The sequence below is a fragment of the Poecilia mexicana genome, unplaced genomic scaffold (genome assembly GCF_051168715.1).
Source record: "Poecilia mexicana isolate PSO_F unplaced genomic scaffold, ASM5116871v1 scaffold_9, whole genome shotgun sequence".
Lineage (NCBI taxonomy): Eukaryota > Metazoa > Chordata > Actinopteri > Cyprinodontiformes > Poeciliidae > Poecilia > Poecilia mexicana.
In genome coordinates this window covers 9301569-9320250 of record NW_028263378.1, presented here as the reverse complement: position 1 = coordinate 9320250, position 18682 = coordinate 9301569, and the positions used below count along the sequence as shown (strand labels likewise).

The window sequence follows — 18682 nt, the reverse complement described above, 5'->3', positions numbered from 1 at the left end:
ATTTTGATAAAAGATGGGAGGGTGAGGGAACCAAAAGAGGATGCTATTCATTTCAGTTTGGACAGACATTTCTGGAGTGAATGAACTGCTCATCTGTGCTTGTCTCACACACACTTTACACATTATTTGACTAAAATCTGAGGAGAAACTTAGCAATTTATCAGAAAAAATTAGGACAACTAAAAATAGTCTTTGTTGTCCCTTAGTACATACATTCAGATGGAAGACAAAATGTACAGACAGAATGAATAAAAGAGATTGTACAATATGGACAAATTTAGAAGATAAGACATTTCAATCTCATTGTCATTACAAGGACATAGAAAATATATCCTGGCTTACTGGCCTTAAGAAAATAATTTAATTAACTAGTAGGCTAAGTGAGTGCAGATAGAAATAAAGTTCAAGCTGCAAATTTAATCCAACACACTAGAGGGCGCTGTAGCTCAAGTCCATCTCTAAATTCCCAAACACAGCTGCACACACAATCATGCCTCGCTGGTAATGCACTCTTTCGCAGTCTTAATATTAAGAAATCTCGCTTTATTTTATCATCATCATCACTCTCTCTCTTCCTTATCTCATTTAAGATCCTGGAGGCTGCACTGCCAAATTACCCCCCACCCCTGTTTACAGTCTGAAAAAAAAAACATACAAGAAAGCGTTACATCTATATTGATGCATATAATCCAGATCTTATTTTTAACCAGATGTTTGTTTTTTAAATGCAATAAGAAGCAAAATGTCAAGGTTTTCCTAAGAAAAGTCTGCAGCTTCACTGTGATCTATAACTCCTGTTCTGACCTTCTTTCACTGAAAAGCGGTGGAGCATAACTAACGTCATTGTTCCCTCAGCCTTTCTTTCAGTGGGCACTTGCTGTCATTTCCACGGAATGAGTAGAAATTATTTAGTTGCAGGATATTGGATACTTCACGCTTTGTCTTTGTTTTTTGTTTTCTCGTTTGTTTTTTTTTTTAATCAATTTGTTTCTCTGTCCGTGGTGCTGAATTTTATTTCGTAATTTGGATTTAATTTTGATCGGCGCAGTGCAACTATTTTTGCTCGGTTTGAGCGTTAGCATTTTTTTTTCCTTTTGTAAAGTTAAAATATTTCACTGTTGGGGGCCGGGTCAATCCGTTCTAATAAAATGCAATTGAGCGAGTAAGAGGGAAGGGACCCTGACGACAGACTGGCATCATTCTTCACCTATTTTTGAGTCTAAAGGGGCGGTGTCCGTCAGACCAACAGGAGAGGTTTTTTTTTTACGCACAGAGGATCCAGTTTTACGCAACACTTGATTGCATGTTGGTGGACTGTGTTTTACTTTGTTTTTATTCGAAAGCTTCATCACATCACAAGTGAAACATCTGTCAGAGTAAAACTTTTCTGAGTGCGAGTGCAGAGCAGGTGGTCCTGGAACAGAGTCTGTCATGGGAGCGCAGGAATGGAGCGCGGTGCGTATGGAGATCGTAGTTTGTGGATATTTGGCGTTTTTCTGCAGTGAGTTCGTCCCGGTTACTGAAGCCGGCTGCAGGGAGAGGGGGAACCAGAACTGCTGCCCCGGCCGAGACAACGATTGTTTTGAGTACACGAGGAGAAAAACGGTGTGCTACTGCGACAGCTACTGTCAAAAAACCAGAGACTGCTGCGAGGACTACCAACACGTGTGTCAAATATCTGGTGAGTTTTTCCTGGTCATTTTCTCCCAAATGACTCCCAAAAATAAAAAAACATCCAAAGATCTTCAAAACTTTTTAATTGTTTCTTTCAGTGGCGGTTTTAGCATTAATAACGTTCTGGGCGAGTACTTACCTTATGCCCCCACTCCTATAACTGTGACTCATCTCTAACAATAGAAACTGAAAAGGAATGACAGATGTTTTACTTCATAAAAATAAATACGGAAAATGCCATGTATAGCCATATGCAAAAACAGATGTAGAGTATTATTGAAAAGTCAGTTTACTTCAGGAACTTTATTACTAAGTGAAACACGTTAAATAGAAACATTACACACAGACAGGTGTTCGAAAGCTTTTATTCCTGTTAACTATAATGCTTTTCTACTTACAGTTGATGAGAATTTTACATCAGACCAATAAAAAAAGTAACATTTTAATACAGAAATGTAGTCTTAATGAATAATATAATCAATACATGCTTAAAAGTGATCAGTTTTCAAAATTTGAGCCTCTTGAGAATGCATTTTCTAATTTATTAGATATAGATTACATGTCCTTATCAGTATAGAATAGTTCAGATGATGTTTGGTTAATCAATATCTTGTATGTCTCAGGTGATTTTAATTAAAAAAAAGAAAACATGTTTTTCTTTTGTGCTGTACGTTAAAAACTACCACAGGCTTGTTCTCATAGGTCCTCTAAGTCCCCACATGGACAAAGGTAGCTGTCAGTGAGGTGACAGTAAGACTGTGAGACATTTTACACATAACTGTCTCCATCGTCTCTATCATGGCTGTCTGTTGTAGCCGAAAGGCCAGCAGTAATCTCTTGTGCTGCAGGTTTGAGAGGTAAATTTGGTCTTTGCTGTGTGTGTTTTAAAAGGAAGTTGCCTTCAGGTTTGCAGTTTTGACCCTTAACCTTCTCATTAAAGCTTGAAATTGCACAGCTTAAAGTGCAAAGTGGGGTGAATGATCATAAGAAAGACACAAGTTAAACAAATGGTTGGCTCACTTCTTTCCACCCAGTCATCTCGACTGCTGCTATATATGGAAGGAATGGATTTCTTAGGAAGAGACTCCCAAAGATGGTGAGGACTGCAGTGGAGTTTAGTCTGCAATGTAACAATCAGGAGACAGAGAGTTGTAACGGTGTTGTGTGCTAAAATGACCCATGAGGAGTGAATGTGATCCCTGACTTAAGTGCACAAAATGAGCACCTGCAGGGTCACAGCAGCTCATAAAGTGCTGCAGAAAACCTCTTATTAAAGCACAAGTACTGGTAGAGTTCAGTCTCTTTGCTGTGGTGTAAACTGTCTTATTTTGACTTGAGCCAGTAACCTTCAGTAAGCCAACAGATCATTCATCGAAACCCCCTTTAAGAGACTACAATAGGTCTTATCTAGGTTTTCCTCTTTTAATTTACTAATGCGATCTGTCTCAGTAAATGTCCTTTAGTGAGAAAGATTTCTGTCTTAAAGATAATATTCAGGAATGCTCTACTACATCACAACTACAGATAAATGTGTTTTATTTCAATTTTATGGGTCAAACCGTCACAAAGTCCTTGTGGCTTGACAAAAATAATAACACTGCCGCTTTAAATAGCTGTAAACAAAACTTTACACTTTGGGCATGTCAGTGAAAGAGGAAGCCAGCTGAGGGGGTTTCAGGCGTCTCTTAATCAGTCCCATGTATTTGCCAAACATAAAAATTACAGGAGTAAGCTCAGTGAAGCACTTCAGGTCCGTGTTGACATTACCAGTCTGTCTGGAAGGTTTGCTTCCTCAGAGGTCAAAACTCCCACATGCAGCAGATGGATCACATGTTTCACAGTGTTTTTTTTGTTTTTTCCTCTGAGGATCTCTGACAGCTGCATCTGATGAGATGCAGGAGCTGCAGAGCGGTTTGTCTTCACAGACTGAATGTGGTTTCCACAAGGTACAATTTACCTGTACAGCTAAATTACCATGACCATTAGAGCATATGCGCCTCAGTGAGCGTCCTCTGAGGCTTAGAAACGTCGTCTGAAACCATAGTCATTTTCGCTGCACATGGCGGCTTTAATCGGTTTCATCAAAGCGCTCTGGTGTCCTGATACTAGACACCTTATCTGATTCTGATCCAGCAGCAGGTGAGCACACAGTCTGTAATTAACCCGGGTCGGCTGCAGCAGTTCAAAGACCGTAGAGTGGGTGACATCAGAAGACTAAAACACTGCTTATCACGACTACAACACAAACAGTTAACAATTTTCAAAGCGGTGGCATTTTTTTCCAGGTAGGGTGTTGAAATGAAATCTTTTGGGGAAGCATGCTGCGTCTAAACAATGTGAAGGACATCCTGGATGGTTCTAGTATGTAAACATGATATTTAATATAAGGTACACATTTTTTTAAAATCTGAAAATATTAATTTTTCCTACTGATGGCAGGAAGCAACAAATACAGCTCTGGAAAAAACAAGACACCACTTTAAATTATCAGTTTATCTGATTTTACTTTTTAAAGGTTTATATTTGAGTAAAATAAACATTTTTCTTTTACTCTGTGAACTACTGACATGTCTCTGAAATTTGAAGCAAGAATTTCGTATTTATTAGCAGAAGATGAGAAATGGTCAAAATAACAAAAACGATGCAGCGCTTTCAGACCTCAAATAATGCAAAGAAAACAAGTTTATATTCATTTAGAAACATCAATACAAATGTTTTAACTCAGGAAGAGATCAGGAATCAACATTTGGTGGAATAACCAGCAGGTTTTCAATGGGGATCAGTGCAGTGGTTTCTAAATCTATTCCAGAACTGTATTTCATTTTTCTCATTGTACCGCATGGAAAAATACTTTTATAAGGGGATCTGTTTGTGTTGTAGTTGTATGAAAGAAAATACACAGTAATGGAAAGGAGTAATTCTGTAATGGAAGATGTTAAAGGTTGAGACAAATCACAGAAAATCCCATTTTTTAAAGGAAAATTCAAAGCATCACAGCAGAAACACAAAAAGTAAGAAACAACTGGCAACCAGCCTGCATGCATCCTGAAAGAGATATAATTTCAAACTGTTAGGGTAATCAGAAACTAGAGCAAGTGTGTAACCAGACCAGAAGGCAAGGTCAACTAAAACCATAACTCAGAACAGACAGAACATAAAACAGGAACAAGGAGCATGAAACAAAACCAGCCAAACCAAAACAATCAAACGGTTTTCAAAGACAAACCACAAAGTCTAAAAATAGAGCAAAGGATCATACAAAATGTCAAGCACAATGAAATATGTTCAGCTTTGTAGTTGTTGTATATATTGCAATACTTGCTAAACAATTATGGAGGGAGAAAAGCCTCTAAAATAGTTTTAAAAGTAATTTTAAACTGAATTGAGTTTTATTTTTCCTCGATATAAAGCCCATGAGTTACAGATTTGGATGGAGGTCGACATGCTCTCATGATATTTTGGGTTAATTTTTTTTTCTGGATATTAAGATGAATCATTGATCTTAAAAATACACACGCACTGTTAATAATGTGATATTTGAAGATCAACCTGTTGCTAATCCTGATGACCTGGAGTCTCAGTTGACAGGATTGGATTTGACCAATATGTTGGTTTGGTTTTGATTTGGTCAAATTTAACTCAACTCAATACAATTCAACTCTATTTGCTCATTAGGAAATTTAAGGACATTTCCAAGGAAAAATTAAAGAAGCAGAAACAGAGAGTTCTTGTTAAGGTTGTCTCTTTTCTGTTTTAATTGGATGAGGATCTGCCCTTGACACAGAAAGCCCCTTGAAGGAGTTCTGTCATAAATTTCATGTTCACAGCGTGTTTTCAGTCAAAGTAATTGCTCATCTTTACTGCACAGACTGTAAAGATCATGCAGATCCTCAAAAATCTGGAGGAGGCGGCTCCTTTATGCTCCAGCGCTCTGGTTGTGTTCACTCTGACAACAAGACAGGTTCTTCACCTTAAATGCACTCACATGCCTCCCTCTGCTGCAGATATCTGGCTTCTTTCACTCGGGTATCTCTTCGTCCTTTTTCCATTTATTTCCACTCCTCCTTTACCTTGTTTCCTGTTCAGTCTCCCTTCCACATGAAATGTCACAGCTGCTGTGGCATTCATTGCTCTTCATTTAGTTTCCTGTGCTTGGAAAAGTCCTGATTGCAAAGTTGATGTCCAACATCTGCTTCATGACTGGAAACAAATAAAAGGTTCACAGGGAAAAAATGTAAACCAGAGAAGGAAAAAAAAGGAAACAAAAGAGCATGGTAATTTATCTGAAATAATATTGAAACAATTTTGAAACTATTGTCTATTGGCACGAACAAATACAAATTTGCATATCAATTACATTTCAATTGAGATTCACCATGTGGTTCAAATTTTCCACTGATTTTTGGGAAATCACAATCACGTTTGGTTCATATCCATTTCAACACTTGATGATCTCCTCCTTATCAATTTCCCTGGTCATATTTACTGTTCATATATTTTAAGTTCACTTTACATGAACATTCTCATATAGGTCAGATTGTGGCTTTAAAAGTTCATTTTGTATGTTGTCAGATGATAAAACTTAAAATTCCAACACTTTCTAAACTTGCCCAACTGTTATTGCCTCGAACATAAAGCAATGAATTCAAAACTGAGGCGACTTTAGTGACGTTAAGTACTTCACTGTTAAAGCATAGGAGTCTCTAAATACAAATACTTCTTTTGAATGACGACAGTGTTGAAGTCATACCCTTAGATTAATTAATTTCTCTGATTCTTTAGGGTTTTATGGTTGTCTGGGGAAGAGTGCAAAGAGTTTAAGACAAAAGTGTTTTAATTAATCCTTGTTAAAGGGTTGGTTTGTTTGCTGTTCCTGTTTATGCTGTTATTAGAAAAATTCATCCCCATCAAAGGTTTCGCCAGACTTGTGGTTTTATTGTGTTTCCTTTGTTGATGTTCCTAAATGTTAACAGCGGTCAGACCTTGGCCCAGTGGGACTCACTGTATTGGGAAGGAGACAGAACGTGGCCTTTCAGACACCAGCTGGACATCTGCATCCCATCAGAAAACCAGAGGGGGAAGGGGAGCAAAAAGCAACCAAAAAAAGGCAACAGATGGAGCAGAACAAGGCCTAGTGGAAGACAAAACAGATACAGCTAATTGTTTTTTTTTATGTTATTAAAAAAAATGCTTCTTATCCGAGTAAAAGGGAAAGTATGGAGGCGATTCATACTTGTGACAAATTCTACAAATACATTTAACATTTTGGCAAATTGTCTGAGCTCCTTTAACGCCTCTTTAACAGGACAACACTTTCAGTTTCATGCTGAAACATTACAAGATAAATAAAAAGCATCACTTACTTTCATCTTAAAGCCATCACATCATACTAACTTATCGTAAACAGAAAACAAAACAAAAGACTGCAAGACCACAAACTATTACCAAGTATTTTAGTTTCTCGTGCAAATATCTTATAACGCATGAAATAAGACAAAACTAACTTACTAGTAACTTTTTAAGGAAGTTATAGGAGCTTGTCTTAAGTAAATAATTCCTTAATATTGATGAAAACAATCTTTGTTCCTCTGACAGATTATTTAACTTATATTTTCCCCATGTTATAAGTTAATTTATCTGCCAATGGAACAAGGACTTTTTAAAAAATCAATATTAAGGAATTATTCACTTAAAGCTTGCCTCTGTGTCTTGCTGAAAAGTTACTTGTATGTTAGTTTGTTTTATTTCAAGTGTACTAAGATATTTGCGTTAGAAACTAGACCAAAAATACCTGGTAAGATTGCATGTTTTTGTAGTGAAAAGAAATTGTTCTTATATAACTTGAAAAAAATAAATAATTAGGACATATTTGACACAGTAATCATTTTTTTCTTTCCCTGGCTTCAATATTGGGATCTAATGTCTCTCAAAATATTTAATAATGCTCAAGGAATATTTGTTTAGGAAAAATGATTGTAGCATAAAACTCATAAAGCTGAATTTTCCCAAGTAAATAGGGCAACAAACACCATTTGTTTCCTGTATTGGGGTCAGAGGTCAGAGTTGGTGTGAGGCTGTCCAACTGGGACTTTCTCCTCCACAATGCAAACGGGGCACAATGGTGACTGTGTGATCCAGACTGTCAGGGTTAGCATGTGGGTGGCACCAGGAGCAAGTTGGGCCCCACCACAGTTTGATCATTTCCTCCTGACCTCTGGCAGCTCGGGGCCAACAGGTTTTTTTTTTGTTTTTTGTTTTTCTCAAGATAGTTTTATTAGAGTTTTCTGCTATACAGACATACAAAAACACACATACACACACACAATACACACACAAAAAACAAAAAAAAGGTAAAATAAAATAAAATAAAATAAAATAAATAAATAAAATAAAAAATGAACATACAGTGCATTCCCTCCCCCCACCCAAAAAGAACAGTGAACCCCAGGGCTCACTGTATCTACACAAAAAGAAAAGAAAAATTAGCTTTACATGTCACAGTATTTGACAAGACGTAGGAAGGGAAACCAAATATCTTTAAAGTCTTCAAGCTTTCCTTTTGTTAAATATGTCAGTTTTTCCATTGCCAGGTTGTTGCTCAATAGTTTAATCCATTCATTTATCTTTGGTCTTTCTGTTTTCCTCCACTTCAGAGCAATCAAATGTTTAGCCTGCAAGAGGCAAAAACTCACAAGCTTCTGTCTCTTTGTAGGACCTTTAAATCCGTCTGGAAAAATATGCAGCAAGCAAAGTTTACTGTCCACTGGAACATCCTGTTCGATCAAACGGGAGATGAACATAATAACCTCCTTCCAGAAAGTTTGAAGCTCTACACATTGCCACATACAATGGAAAAGAGTACCCTTATCTATATTACATTTAACACAGATACCAGGAATATTTGAATTAAAATGGTGAAGTTTTACAGGAGTGATATAGGTTCTAAATAACCATTTGTATTGTAATAGTCTAAACCTTGTGTTAATAATTTGCATTTGTGCCAATAGACATGAGTTATTCCATTCATCCTCAGGGATTTCCGTTTGCAGATCAGTTTTCCAAGCTTGTAAATATGCAAGACTATTTTCTTTGGGAGCTAAAAGTAAAATATTATAAAATTTGGAAAGTTGGCCTCTACTCTGATTATGGTGAACGGCTATATTGTCTATGGTTCAGAGTGGAGGTTCAGTTGTAGATTTCAGTGAGGCAAAAACAAAACTTCTAATCTGTAAATACTTAAAAAAAAATGCTTTTGGGGCAAAGGGCCAACAGGTTTATGCTTCCAGAAAAAAACCTTATTCCTGTTTGCATGAGTGTGTTGATGAGTGGGGTAAAAATAGTTCTGTCCCCCTGTGGGTGTTTAAACCATTAAACAGAACCGATTTCACTGCAGCAAAACCTAAAGCGTCCTGCCTGTTTGTGTTTGTGCTGCTAAAAAAAAGGGCAAAAGTAACAACATTAAAACTGCTCTGTGCAAGAGGAAGGAAAGGCATGTCAGGATAAGAAAGGGCGTAGAAGGCATAAGTAGGAAGTTATTACGCTTTTCACCCATTTATCTTTGAAATTCTTCTCAAGAGAACGTTTCTGTGTGTTTTATATGAAGATGAAGCAAAGTGGAAATTCCCCAATCCTTTGTGTGTAGGTTTGTGTTCATGTGTATGTAAATGGTGTGTTTCAAAACTATTCATATCACATTACAAAAGCAAACCTCGATATGTCTTATTGGGATCTTATCCAAGAAAAAATATGTTTTAATATACTGCAAAAAAACACAAAAATCTTAGTACACTTGAGATAAGACTCCACTAATTTATATGTAACTTTTCAGTATGAGCTTGTTTTCAGCCAATGATCCCTTAATATTAATGAAAAAGTATTAGCTATAAGTGATAATCTGCCAGTGGAATTAGACATTTTCCCAAAACTCTAACTTATAACAGTGAGAAAACTCAGTGTACATTCTTTACATAGAATGAAAATTTACAAGTTTTCTAATTTCTAACTGTCCTCAGACAATGCTAATGTCTAAGGACAATTAGAGTTGTGAATTGTGCTCACTGAACATTCACTGAACATTCATTAAATTAGCTCATGCTAATTTAACTAATTTAATGCATAAATAAAATTTTTAAAAATGTATTATAATCTACATGCCACATTTATTAGCACTGTTGCCTTGCAGCAAGAAGGCTCTGGGTATTGCTTGTGACGAACTGGTGACCTGTACATGGTGCATACTTCCTCCATCCATTGACTGCTATAGCTAGGCAGTAGCCCCACATGTCTCTGTATGGATAACCAGGTGTAGACAATGAATGCATGGATGGATGGATGGGTGTATTCTTTGCTTTTAGTGTACTAATCGTGCCCCACTTTTTCTTAGTTTGTTACATCCAGTTAAAATAACATAATTTTTTGTGACTGCAACTGAAAAATCTAATTCAAAAAAGTTTAAGCGTGTTAATACTTTTGTAAGTTCCTGTATGCACATGTTTTGTGGGAAAGTAAAGTGTCAGGTTGAAAGCACTAATGTTCAGGAATTCACAGATTCCACAGTGGCTTTGTGGATCCGCCGTGTCACCACGCCGCCCTCTCTCCTCTCAAAATTTGGCTTGGGAATGAGCCAAGCAGGCGGCACCTTAAAAGCCCCTTTTTCCTCCCACACACACACACGCGCACGCACACACAATTATTCAATCGCAGTATTGTACTGATGGTTGGATGAGTTTTATAAAGAAAGAGTGGAACCCTTTATGTGGCGGGGGAGATTAGATCCAGTTATGGTATATTTATCCACTCCTTCTCTGTCATTTCACCAAGGTTCTCAGAGTATCATGCTATTTGCACCTGTTCTCCTTCTGTTCTCATGTCATGGAAGTGAAAATAATATTCTGGTGTAGATGTGTTTGTTCAGATTTTGTTATTTTTGTTTAGGTCCTCTCATTGCCTTGCTTATAATGTTTGTGGTTCCTCCTCAAAACAAGGCCCTTAAATGCCCACAGCCATTAAATCTGGTAACTGAAAAGGGCTTGATTATCGTTTTTTTTGTGTTTTTTTTTTTACTTTGATCAGAACAGCAATCTCAGGAATACAACTTCCCCTTAGCTTGTTGTAATTTGGCCAAATCAGCCTCCTAAGCAGGAAGTCTAATTGCTGCTGCTGTTTATGTGCTATGTTGCCCTTGCGGGTGTGGGTTTAAAGGGCAAAACTAGAGGGGACAGGATGTCAATTAGCCTCTATCTAAAGCCACCACACACATATGACCTGGGCTGCAGACTTCCTGTGTCTGGGATGAAGCTGATCCTACATAAATCACTTTTAATAACAGCTACCCAATGCCACCTGCCTACCTACAAACAGACATACATGTGTGTGTTTGTGGCAGCTAATGCTAAAACCCAGACACTTTGACATGAATGCAAAGATTAGGAGAATATCTTTAACTCCCAGAAAGTGTGGCATGTCTTATTTAAGGGCCCTTGGATCATTTCCCGTCCTTTGGGTTGGTTTTCTAACAAGACTGACATATTAGTCCATTTTCCTTTGGCTCAGCCAGATTGTACTGGAAAATGTCTACAAATAGCAATTTTAAAACTTCTCGGTTTTGTTTAGTTCTGTACGTTTAGTTTTGTCTTTCTGCTGGAAGGTGAACCTCCACCTCAACCTCCAAAAAAACTACATTGAATTTTGTGTTTGTAAAATGACAAAATGGGAACAAATCTTAGCCTCCGTAAATTTGAATAACATTTATAAAACTGCTTAAAAATAAAATTTATATCAATAATACTTCAAAATTGCTTTCTTTATCTGATAGCCAACGAGTTTTACATTAACAGTTAAACAAAAAAACATTAACAATTATCTAGATATACAGATAAACAGACAGACAAATGTGCTGCAGTCTCTAAAGATTTGTTTACTTTATCAAACTAAGTCATGCTGAACCCTTCTGTTGCTAACTTCAGCCAACTTATCCTCATTGAGGATCTTTTGGAGCTCTCTAAAGTTGTTTGTGAAATATCTCTATGATTTCCTGCACCCCTCAGCAGCCACCAACTGTGAGGTTGGACCATGGGGTCCCTGGTCGTCATGCTCGTCTCCGTGTGGAGTCGGGAGCAAGGAGAGGAGTCGCCAAGTGTCCAATCCCCCGAGGAACGGAGGCTCCCCTTGTCCAGATCTCAGACAGAGACGAGGGTGTTACGGAAACAACGTCATTTGTGACAATGCCAAAGGTACAACCTTTGTGTGACTGCTTCTGATCTACATGTGAGAACTCCTTGTCTAGACTCTGTTACATATTAAGTGTTTTAGACAAGAGGTCTTGTTAGGAGTTGCACTTTAAACAACAAGTTTCCAAACATCTGTTGTGACATCCGACATCCAGCTGGAATATTTCATCACCTCAGTCACAGACTTCACTATTAAGAGGTTTTCCAGACTGTAAGATACCAGGACACTGATAATTCTGATGCAAGTAGAGCATTTCTTCAGAAAACAGAGTAAAACACTGGCCTGTGTCACTCTGACTCATCTAAACAGCTTGAGCAATCGGCCGAGCAGCAGATTGAGATACAGTATGCAGCTGGTAAGGACATACAAAAAGTCAAAGTAGAAAAAATTAGCTAAACTTTTATTGCAGGAGTATAATCCAACACGATACACCAGCAAGGAGAGGTGTAAATATGACGTATCACATACTCTGCTTTCCCTTGGCCATTTTTCAAACATGAAAGATATGAGAACATGCTGTCTATATAGATATATGTCAAGCTTCACAAATTAAGAAATTGCTAAAAGGTTAGGATTTTTATCTTTTATCTTTTCTTGTGCTGCCAAAACTACTGATGGAGATGTATTTGAACTTTGATTTCTTTTTTGTTTGTATCTCCACCACTTAACTTTAGAGGTGGCAAAAATCCTGCCTGATTCTTTCAAGAGGAACTTCAAGGACCCTTGGAGACGACCCCACATGCTGATGAAGGAGGAGAAGGACAGGTAATGCCACACCACACTACAATATATACTGTATGTTGTCTGTTTTATTACAAATAACAGCAACAAAAAATAATTGTTGAAACTGAGGTGTTTTTTTAACTTCTCCTTATAGGAAAATTAAACCACATAAAAAGGTGACATCTGTCCCTGGAGGTTTGTTTAAATATGTTGACTTGTTTTAGATGACAAAAATCACTTCAAATTCTGTTTGGAAATCACAAATATCACATTTTCAGGCTCTGAATATGTTTAGATAGAGCCGCATAACAGTTTACAGCTGGGTGTCTGCCTCTAGCATCGTAAACAACCAACCTCACTAATGAGTGCATTCGCTTCCAATAAGAGCCGTAATGACTTTTTAAGGAGTCACGGAGTAAACTTTCTGATATCACAACCTCATTGTATTTTTCCATTTAAATAAAATAATCTTTATTTGTTCCTCAAATTTTAAAAGATTCTGCAGGTTTTCCATGTACATGTTTGATTTCTGCTCCGGGTACTTCGGCTTCCCAGAGTCCTAAATCATGTTTGTTATAATTGTTGTTTGACCTCTTAAAGCTGCAGTATGTAACAAATTTTCTGAACGTGCGTGTTAAAAATGTCACTATGTCATGACAGTATGAGACAGATAATGTGTGAAAAAGTTTAACTCCTCTGCCTTCTCCCAGTTCTCGCAGCGCTAACTAAAAACAGCCAATCAGAGCCTGGAGGCAGGTCTTAGCTCTGTCAATCAGGCTTGTACATGTGCTACACTTCTCACAGCTACACTCCCCTTCTTGCTCTCTGCTACAGTACTGCTTCTTCCCGATAGCAGAGGCTGTCATGATCACTCAGACTAGTTAGCATGGTCGCCGATAACGACGGATAAACAGTTTGTTTCTCTGCCATTAGTACAGTGAGCATGTAAGAGTTATGAGGACAGTTAAGGGGTTAAACGAGCCTTTAGATGAGTATATGGATGCATGTTTGTGTGTCCTTTGTGCCTCTGTGTTTCCCTGTGATGGACTGGCGAGCCCTACACAATGTGCCCCGCCTCTTGGCAAAAATAGGCACAAGCGGATATCAACACTGGATGGATGGATTTAGACTGAATTTTCATTCCGATTTGGTGGAAAATGCCCTGCATTTTTCAAGTGAACTTTTACCTCTAGCTCATTCTAATATGGAAAACGAGTCTTCAAAGCTGCAGCATTTTTGTCTTGGTTCATATCAGTTTTGACGTCAGTTCAAAGGTCACGCTAAAATCAGTTTTGCATGAAGATTAGAGAACACAGACTAAGGCCAATGTTTCCCTGTGCTTTGGCTGTGTACCGTGGACTGACCTCTCACTGCATGTTATTTTTGATCAGAGCTGATTGCAGTGCTATTTGAACTGCTCAAAAACAAGAGAACAGAGTCGTGACTCGTTTCCTGTCTACTCTGAGCCATTAAGCCTGATTAGAATGGACATGAGATCTCTTTGTTTTGGCTGAAAAGGAAAGCACCAGGGAACTCTGAGTCCTCATAAATGAAGCTGAGCACATATGACTTCAAACAGACATCTGGTGTATTACTGCTGTTGTCATGGAAATTGACCCAAGAGACATGAAATTAATCTTGTCCTCAAATTGTCCTCAAATTTCTTAAAACTCTGTCTTAAATTTTGGAGTCTGAGACACAGCATGAACATGTGTGCTATTGTGGTATTAACAGGTTTACAGCGACTGGAATTAGTTATTGAAGCAAGTTTTTACTTAAATCAGAGAGAAGATATTGTGCATTTTAGTACATCTAAAAGATAATCTATTTTTAGAGTCTAATGGGAAACCTTCTGTTAGTATTTGCAAGATTATAATCACAAAACTCAATGTATTTGGGATTTGTGTCATATAGCAACACAACATAGCCCATAATATTAAAACAAAAGAAAATTAATTCATGGTTTTCAAAATACTTTGTAAAGAAAAAATCTGAAAAGTGTGGCAGGCTGTCTGAAGACCATATGTGAACGTCAGTTTTCAGGTCTTGCAACTCATTCTGAATTTAGATAAGCCCACATTTCTATGTCATTTTTTTATTTGTCTGATGTAATATTTTATTCTTAAAGAAAGTAAGTGTTGAGTTTGTTTTAGCTGTAGACGGATGATTTGCAGAAATAAAGGCTTCGCTGTATGCAAATTATTTACTCAATGTGTATTAAGTTACTGAATAAAACATTTCAATGATGGCCCAAAAAATGGGCAAAAAAAAATTTTTTTTTGCATCAGAGCATTCACACTTGTTTTGTTTTTTGCATGGATTTTTGCAAAAGACTTTGTGTAGCTATCTTACAACAAAGGACATTTTTTGAGGAAAGCACAAATAGTTCCTTAAAAAGAGATTTTACCACTGGAACAGTGGATGTTTGCAGCACTTCCAGAGTGACATTTAGTCCTTTGACGACTGATTATTTCTCTCCTTGCCATTTCTCTCACTTTAATACAAATACAACACTTTCAGTTAGTTTTTTATTTGTAAAATAGAAAAATTAGAACAATAACATTTTTTTCTTCCACTTAGCAGTAATGTGCTTGTGCTTGTGTTTCTAATATAAGTTTTACATTTAATATGACCTAATACATTGATAATTTTGTAAAGTTTTAGAAGGCACTCTTTTTCTTCTTTGTTAGGGTTAGGGCTCCTTATTTTCCTAGAAAGAAAACGAAAGCAGTGCCTGCCGAAATGTCACTGTGAAATCCAGGGAATAGAGAAGCTAAAGACTCATGTTTTCGTTGAAGAATCCTCCCACTGACACTCGTGTTTAGTCAAAGCTGTGCAAGTCACAGACAACATAAATAGCAGAGCGGAGTTCAAAGAGCACAGCTATTAGAGGAGAAAAAAGACCGTAACTGTTTCCAGTCTGCAGACTGAGCCGTGTTGACCATGACACTGCTGGATCACCTTCAAAAGGAACAAATCAGTTACTGATGCTCTTATATTTAGTCTAGGTACATTAGACTGAATTGTTTTGGAGAAGGAAGACTTTTTTACAATTTCTTACAGCATAGATGTGTCCCAACATCTCCATCTGGTTATTTTTTTCCATTTCTCTTTTTTGTTGGAGAAGCTCCACTGACATCCAACCAAAGAACAACATGCTGGAGAGCTGAGTAAAAAAAACCTTCCTTAGTTCTCACAGAGAAGCATGTACAGGTTTCTAAATGATCAATATTTGTTTCTTTGTGCTTTTGAATCATGTATAAACTCAGGTTTTCTGAATCATTTTTCCTTTCGCTCCCTTTTTGTGCTGTCCTCCTGCAGTTACTGTGTGTACCTCAGGGTGAAGCAGGCCAGTGCTGCATGCAGGCTCAAGCTGTGGAGTGCTCAGCTGGTGCGAGAGCGGCTGGTCTGCGCAGAGTGTCAAAGTGATGCCATGTCAAAGTCTGATCGCTGCGCAGGAGATGGCATAGAGGGAATTAGGTAAAAAGACAAACTGGAATTTAACCAGTTTGCTGCAGCCAAAACTCTTACTTTGTTGAGAAATAAAATTTTTGTGAAACAAGTTCAGTCAGTATTTTTAAACAGTAATTATTAATCCTCTTGCTATTTTTTATTTTTATTTTCCAGGACCTTCTGGACTGTAGCATCTACTCCTGGTTGCCATGGTTCCTGGATGCGGGAGCTATCTTCTGAGCACTGCCGCTGTCCTCCTTACTCTGTCCTTTTTGTTTGAGCCGATCTGATTGTAGGGATCTGATTGCCCTCAGAGAGCCTCTTCCACCTGAGGAGAGCCCTGCTAGGGAACCCAGACCCTTCTGTCCTGACAACTCATGGAAAACAGCTGCATCCTGCCACTTGTCATCTCATCCTCTGTACTGTATATCCTAGTAATTAATCACGTTGAAATTCTTGCACGTCTTCTCTTCAAGTTTAAAAGCCACATAGCTGCACATCAAAACCACTGCGGAGCCTACATTTTTATACCTCTGAATCTTTGCTATCTACCTCCATCAATGCAAATGTGTGTGCTAATGCAAAACGTATAAATCTGAAAAATCTTGTATTTTTATTCATACATTTTATACTTGTGTTGGTTTCTGTGTACTTTGTATGTGCCTTTATAGCTAAACCTTGTTGTATCTAAAAGTTAAAGACGAAAGAGCAGGTGCTGCCCACAGTTTAAAAAGATCATCCAAAGAAGTCTAAACATCTGTGCTGAAGATGCTGTAAATACTGATAAAATGTATGCATGCTCTACAATTTCATTTTTACAAATATTTCATAAAAAAGTACAACGATTGGGATGACTGGGTACTGATCACTCAGGTGCCAGCGTTATGACATTTGTCAGGCTCTCTCCTCTTCTGTCTGTCCTCATGGTTTCAATATAATGGTCTGTATTCATGTCTTTCATTCCTCAAACTAATCCAGTTCTTTTAGAGTTAACAGTCTGAAGCTTCGTTGATAAAGTGTTTAACTCACTCAGCAACAATGTTTCGGGATCTGGAGTCTCTGTCTGTGTTTTCTGACAGCAACAGGTATTTTTGCTGTAGCTCATTCTCAAAAAGGTATAATAACAATAATGCTCTGACAGTGCTCTGTCTAAAAAAGGCATAGCTTTATCTTTTGTTTCTCTACCTTATCAGCATGTTTAGGTTTTGTTTTCATGTGACTTGTTGATAATTTTGCTGGTATAACTTATTTCACTGCGGCACAAGTTCATCGTATGAAGACAAAACACTTAGAAGAAGCATTTGTTCTTTTGAACATTGTAAATCTGTTTCAGCCACTTTCTGTGCCTGTCTAAGTGGGATAACTTAGCAGACCATGTAAAGTCACATTACCCAGGATTACTCAGCCACTACAGTCTTTTTTCACTACAAGTTCAACTATAAAGGGTTAAAAACATTTAGTTAGTTAAGAAAAATAAATTATTTCAACTAACAATGTGGGTCTATGGTTAAATTTTGCAAGTTGTTCACATGAAAATTGTCTGTCCTTTTTGAAATGTTTTCTGCCCAACCATTTAGGTATTTTGTTGCTAAAAGATCAGAGAACACACAAAGAAAGTCTGTCAAGAGTTGAGTCCAGTCAGGGGTTTCCAGGCAGATATCAGAACATTGTTTTGGAAAATTGAGCCTTATAAAATATTTTCATGAGATCTCTCTTCAGACAGCAAGAAACCCCACCTTCAAGTATGTTTTCACTCACAACCATCTCTGCTCACAGGGGAGCTTAATCAACAGAGCATCAGCCAGCATAAATAACACATAAAGCCAAGTTACTCCCATGCAATTAATTAACTGAATCTCCTCCCAAAACTTCCCACGTTGTCTTGTTTTTCTTTCCCATTGCCTTGATGTTCTGTTCAAAATAAACTGCATATTAACTGCAATGATACAAATTTGACTCAGCCAGTCAATAAGTCCATGTTTTTGTTACAGCTGGTTTAAGAAGAAAGCTGATGTGTCATTAAAGGGATTTTTGGTTTTTGATGCTGTTACTTTCTATCTTTCTCACATCTTTGATTTATGTTTTGTATTTATTATATAAGAATTAATGATTTTTTTTGTTAGTGTAACACCACATACACTGCCTAATAGTGAAATTAAACAACTGTACTGTGTATCCTGAATATATGACTGCCACTTTGATCCTGTTTTAGTGATGTGTGTTTCCTTCCGGCATCATATCTTCTTTGAAATGTATCATTTTTCCACTCTTCAGTAACAAGAGTGACAATAGCAGTGGTAAGTATATCCCTCAGTTTGACTAGTTTTTACATGCAACAAGAATAGCAACATTTATGAAACTGTAATAAAAGCCAACATGTAACTGTGAACGTAAATTTCCAACATTTTCAACATTTTTCAGGTGTGTAGATGGGAGGATGACTGGCAAAATGACAGATGGTGCTTGTAATTTTGCAATCTGCAATTTGGGGTTTATTCATGAGATGTCAGTGCATGAAGGTAATGTGTGGACAGATAAAACTCTGATGCACCTGACAGCTTGAGTCATGTGTCAGTACATCTAAAATGACATGTTGCCTCCC

The 18682-nt window shown here is 37.4% G+C and overlaps 1 protein-coding gene across 2 annotated transcripts; it reads left to right on the top strand.

Moving 5' to 3' along the window:
- The first annotated feature begins 25 nt into the window (after positions 1 to 25).
- Positions 26 to 18281, top strand: LOC106926607 (somatomedin-B and thrombospondin type-1 domain-containing protein). 2 transcript variants are annotated; one of them, XM_015001639.2, is made up of 5 exons: positions 26 to 1681; positions 11724 to 11906; positions 12579 to 12669; positions 15949 to 16107; positions 16255 to 18281. In XM_015001639.2, the coding sequence occupies exons 1-5, from the start codon at positions 1432 to 1434 to the stop codon at positions 16358 to 16360; spliced, it is 789 nt and encodes a 262-aa protein (XP_014857125.2). In that variant the 5' UTR covers positions 26 to 1431; the 3' UTR covers positions 16361 to 18281. The 2 variants fall into 2 exon arrangements, with proteins under 2 accessions (XP_014857125.2, XP_014857124.2); XM_015001638.2 differs by having other exon boundaries at positions 11721 to 11906.
- Positions 18282 to 18682: the final 401 nt, after the last annotated feature.

Excerpts from the sequence above, each read along its gene's own strand:
- LOC106926607 (XM_015001638.2), top strand. The coding sequence starts at position 1,432 with ATGGGAGCGCAGGAATGGAGCGCGGTGCGTATGGAGATCGTAGTTTGT. Across the intron at positions 1,682-11,720 it reads ACACGTGTGTCAAATATCTG|CAGCCACCAACTGTGAGGTT; the intron begins GTGAGTTTTTCC and ends TGCACCCCTCAG. Across the intron at positions 16,108-16,254 it reads GATGGCATAGAGGGAATTAG|GACCTTCTGGACTGTAGCAT; the intron begins GTAAAAAGACAA and ends TTTATTTTCCAG.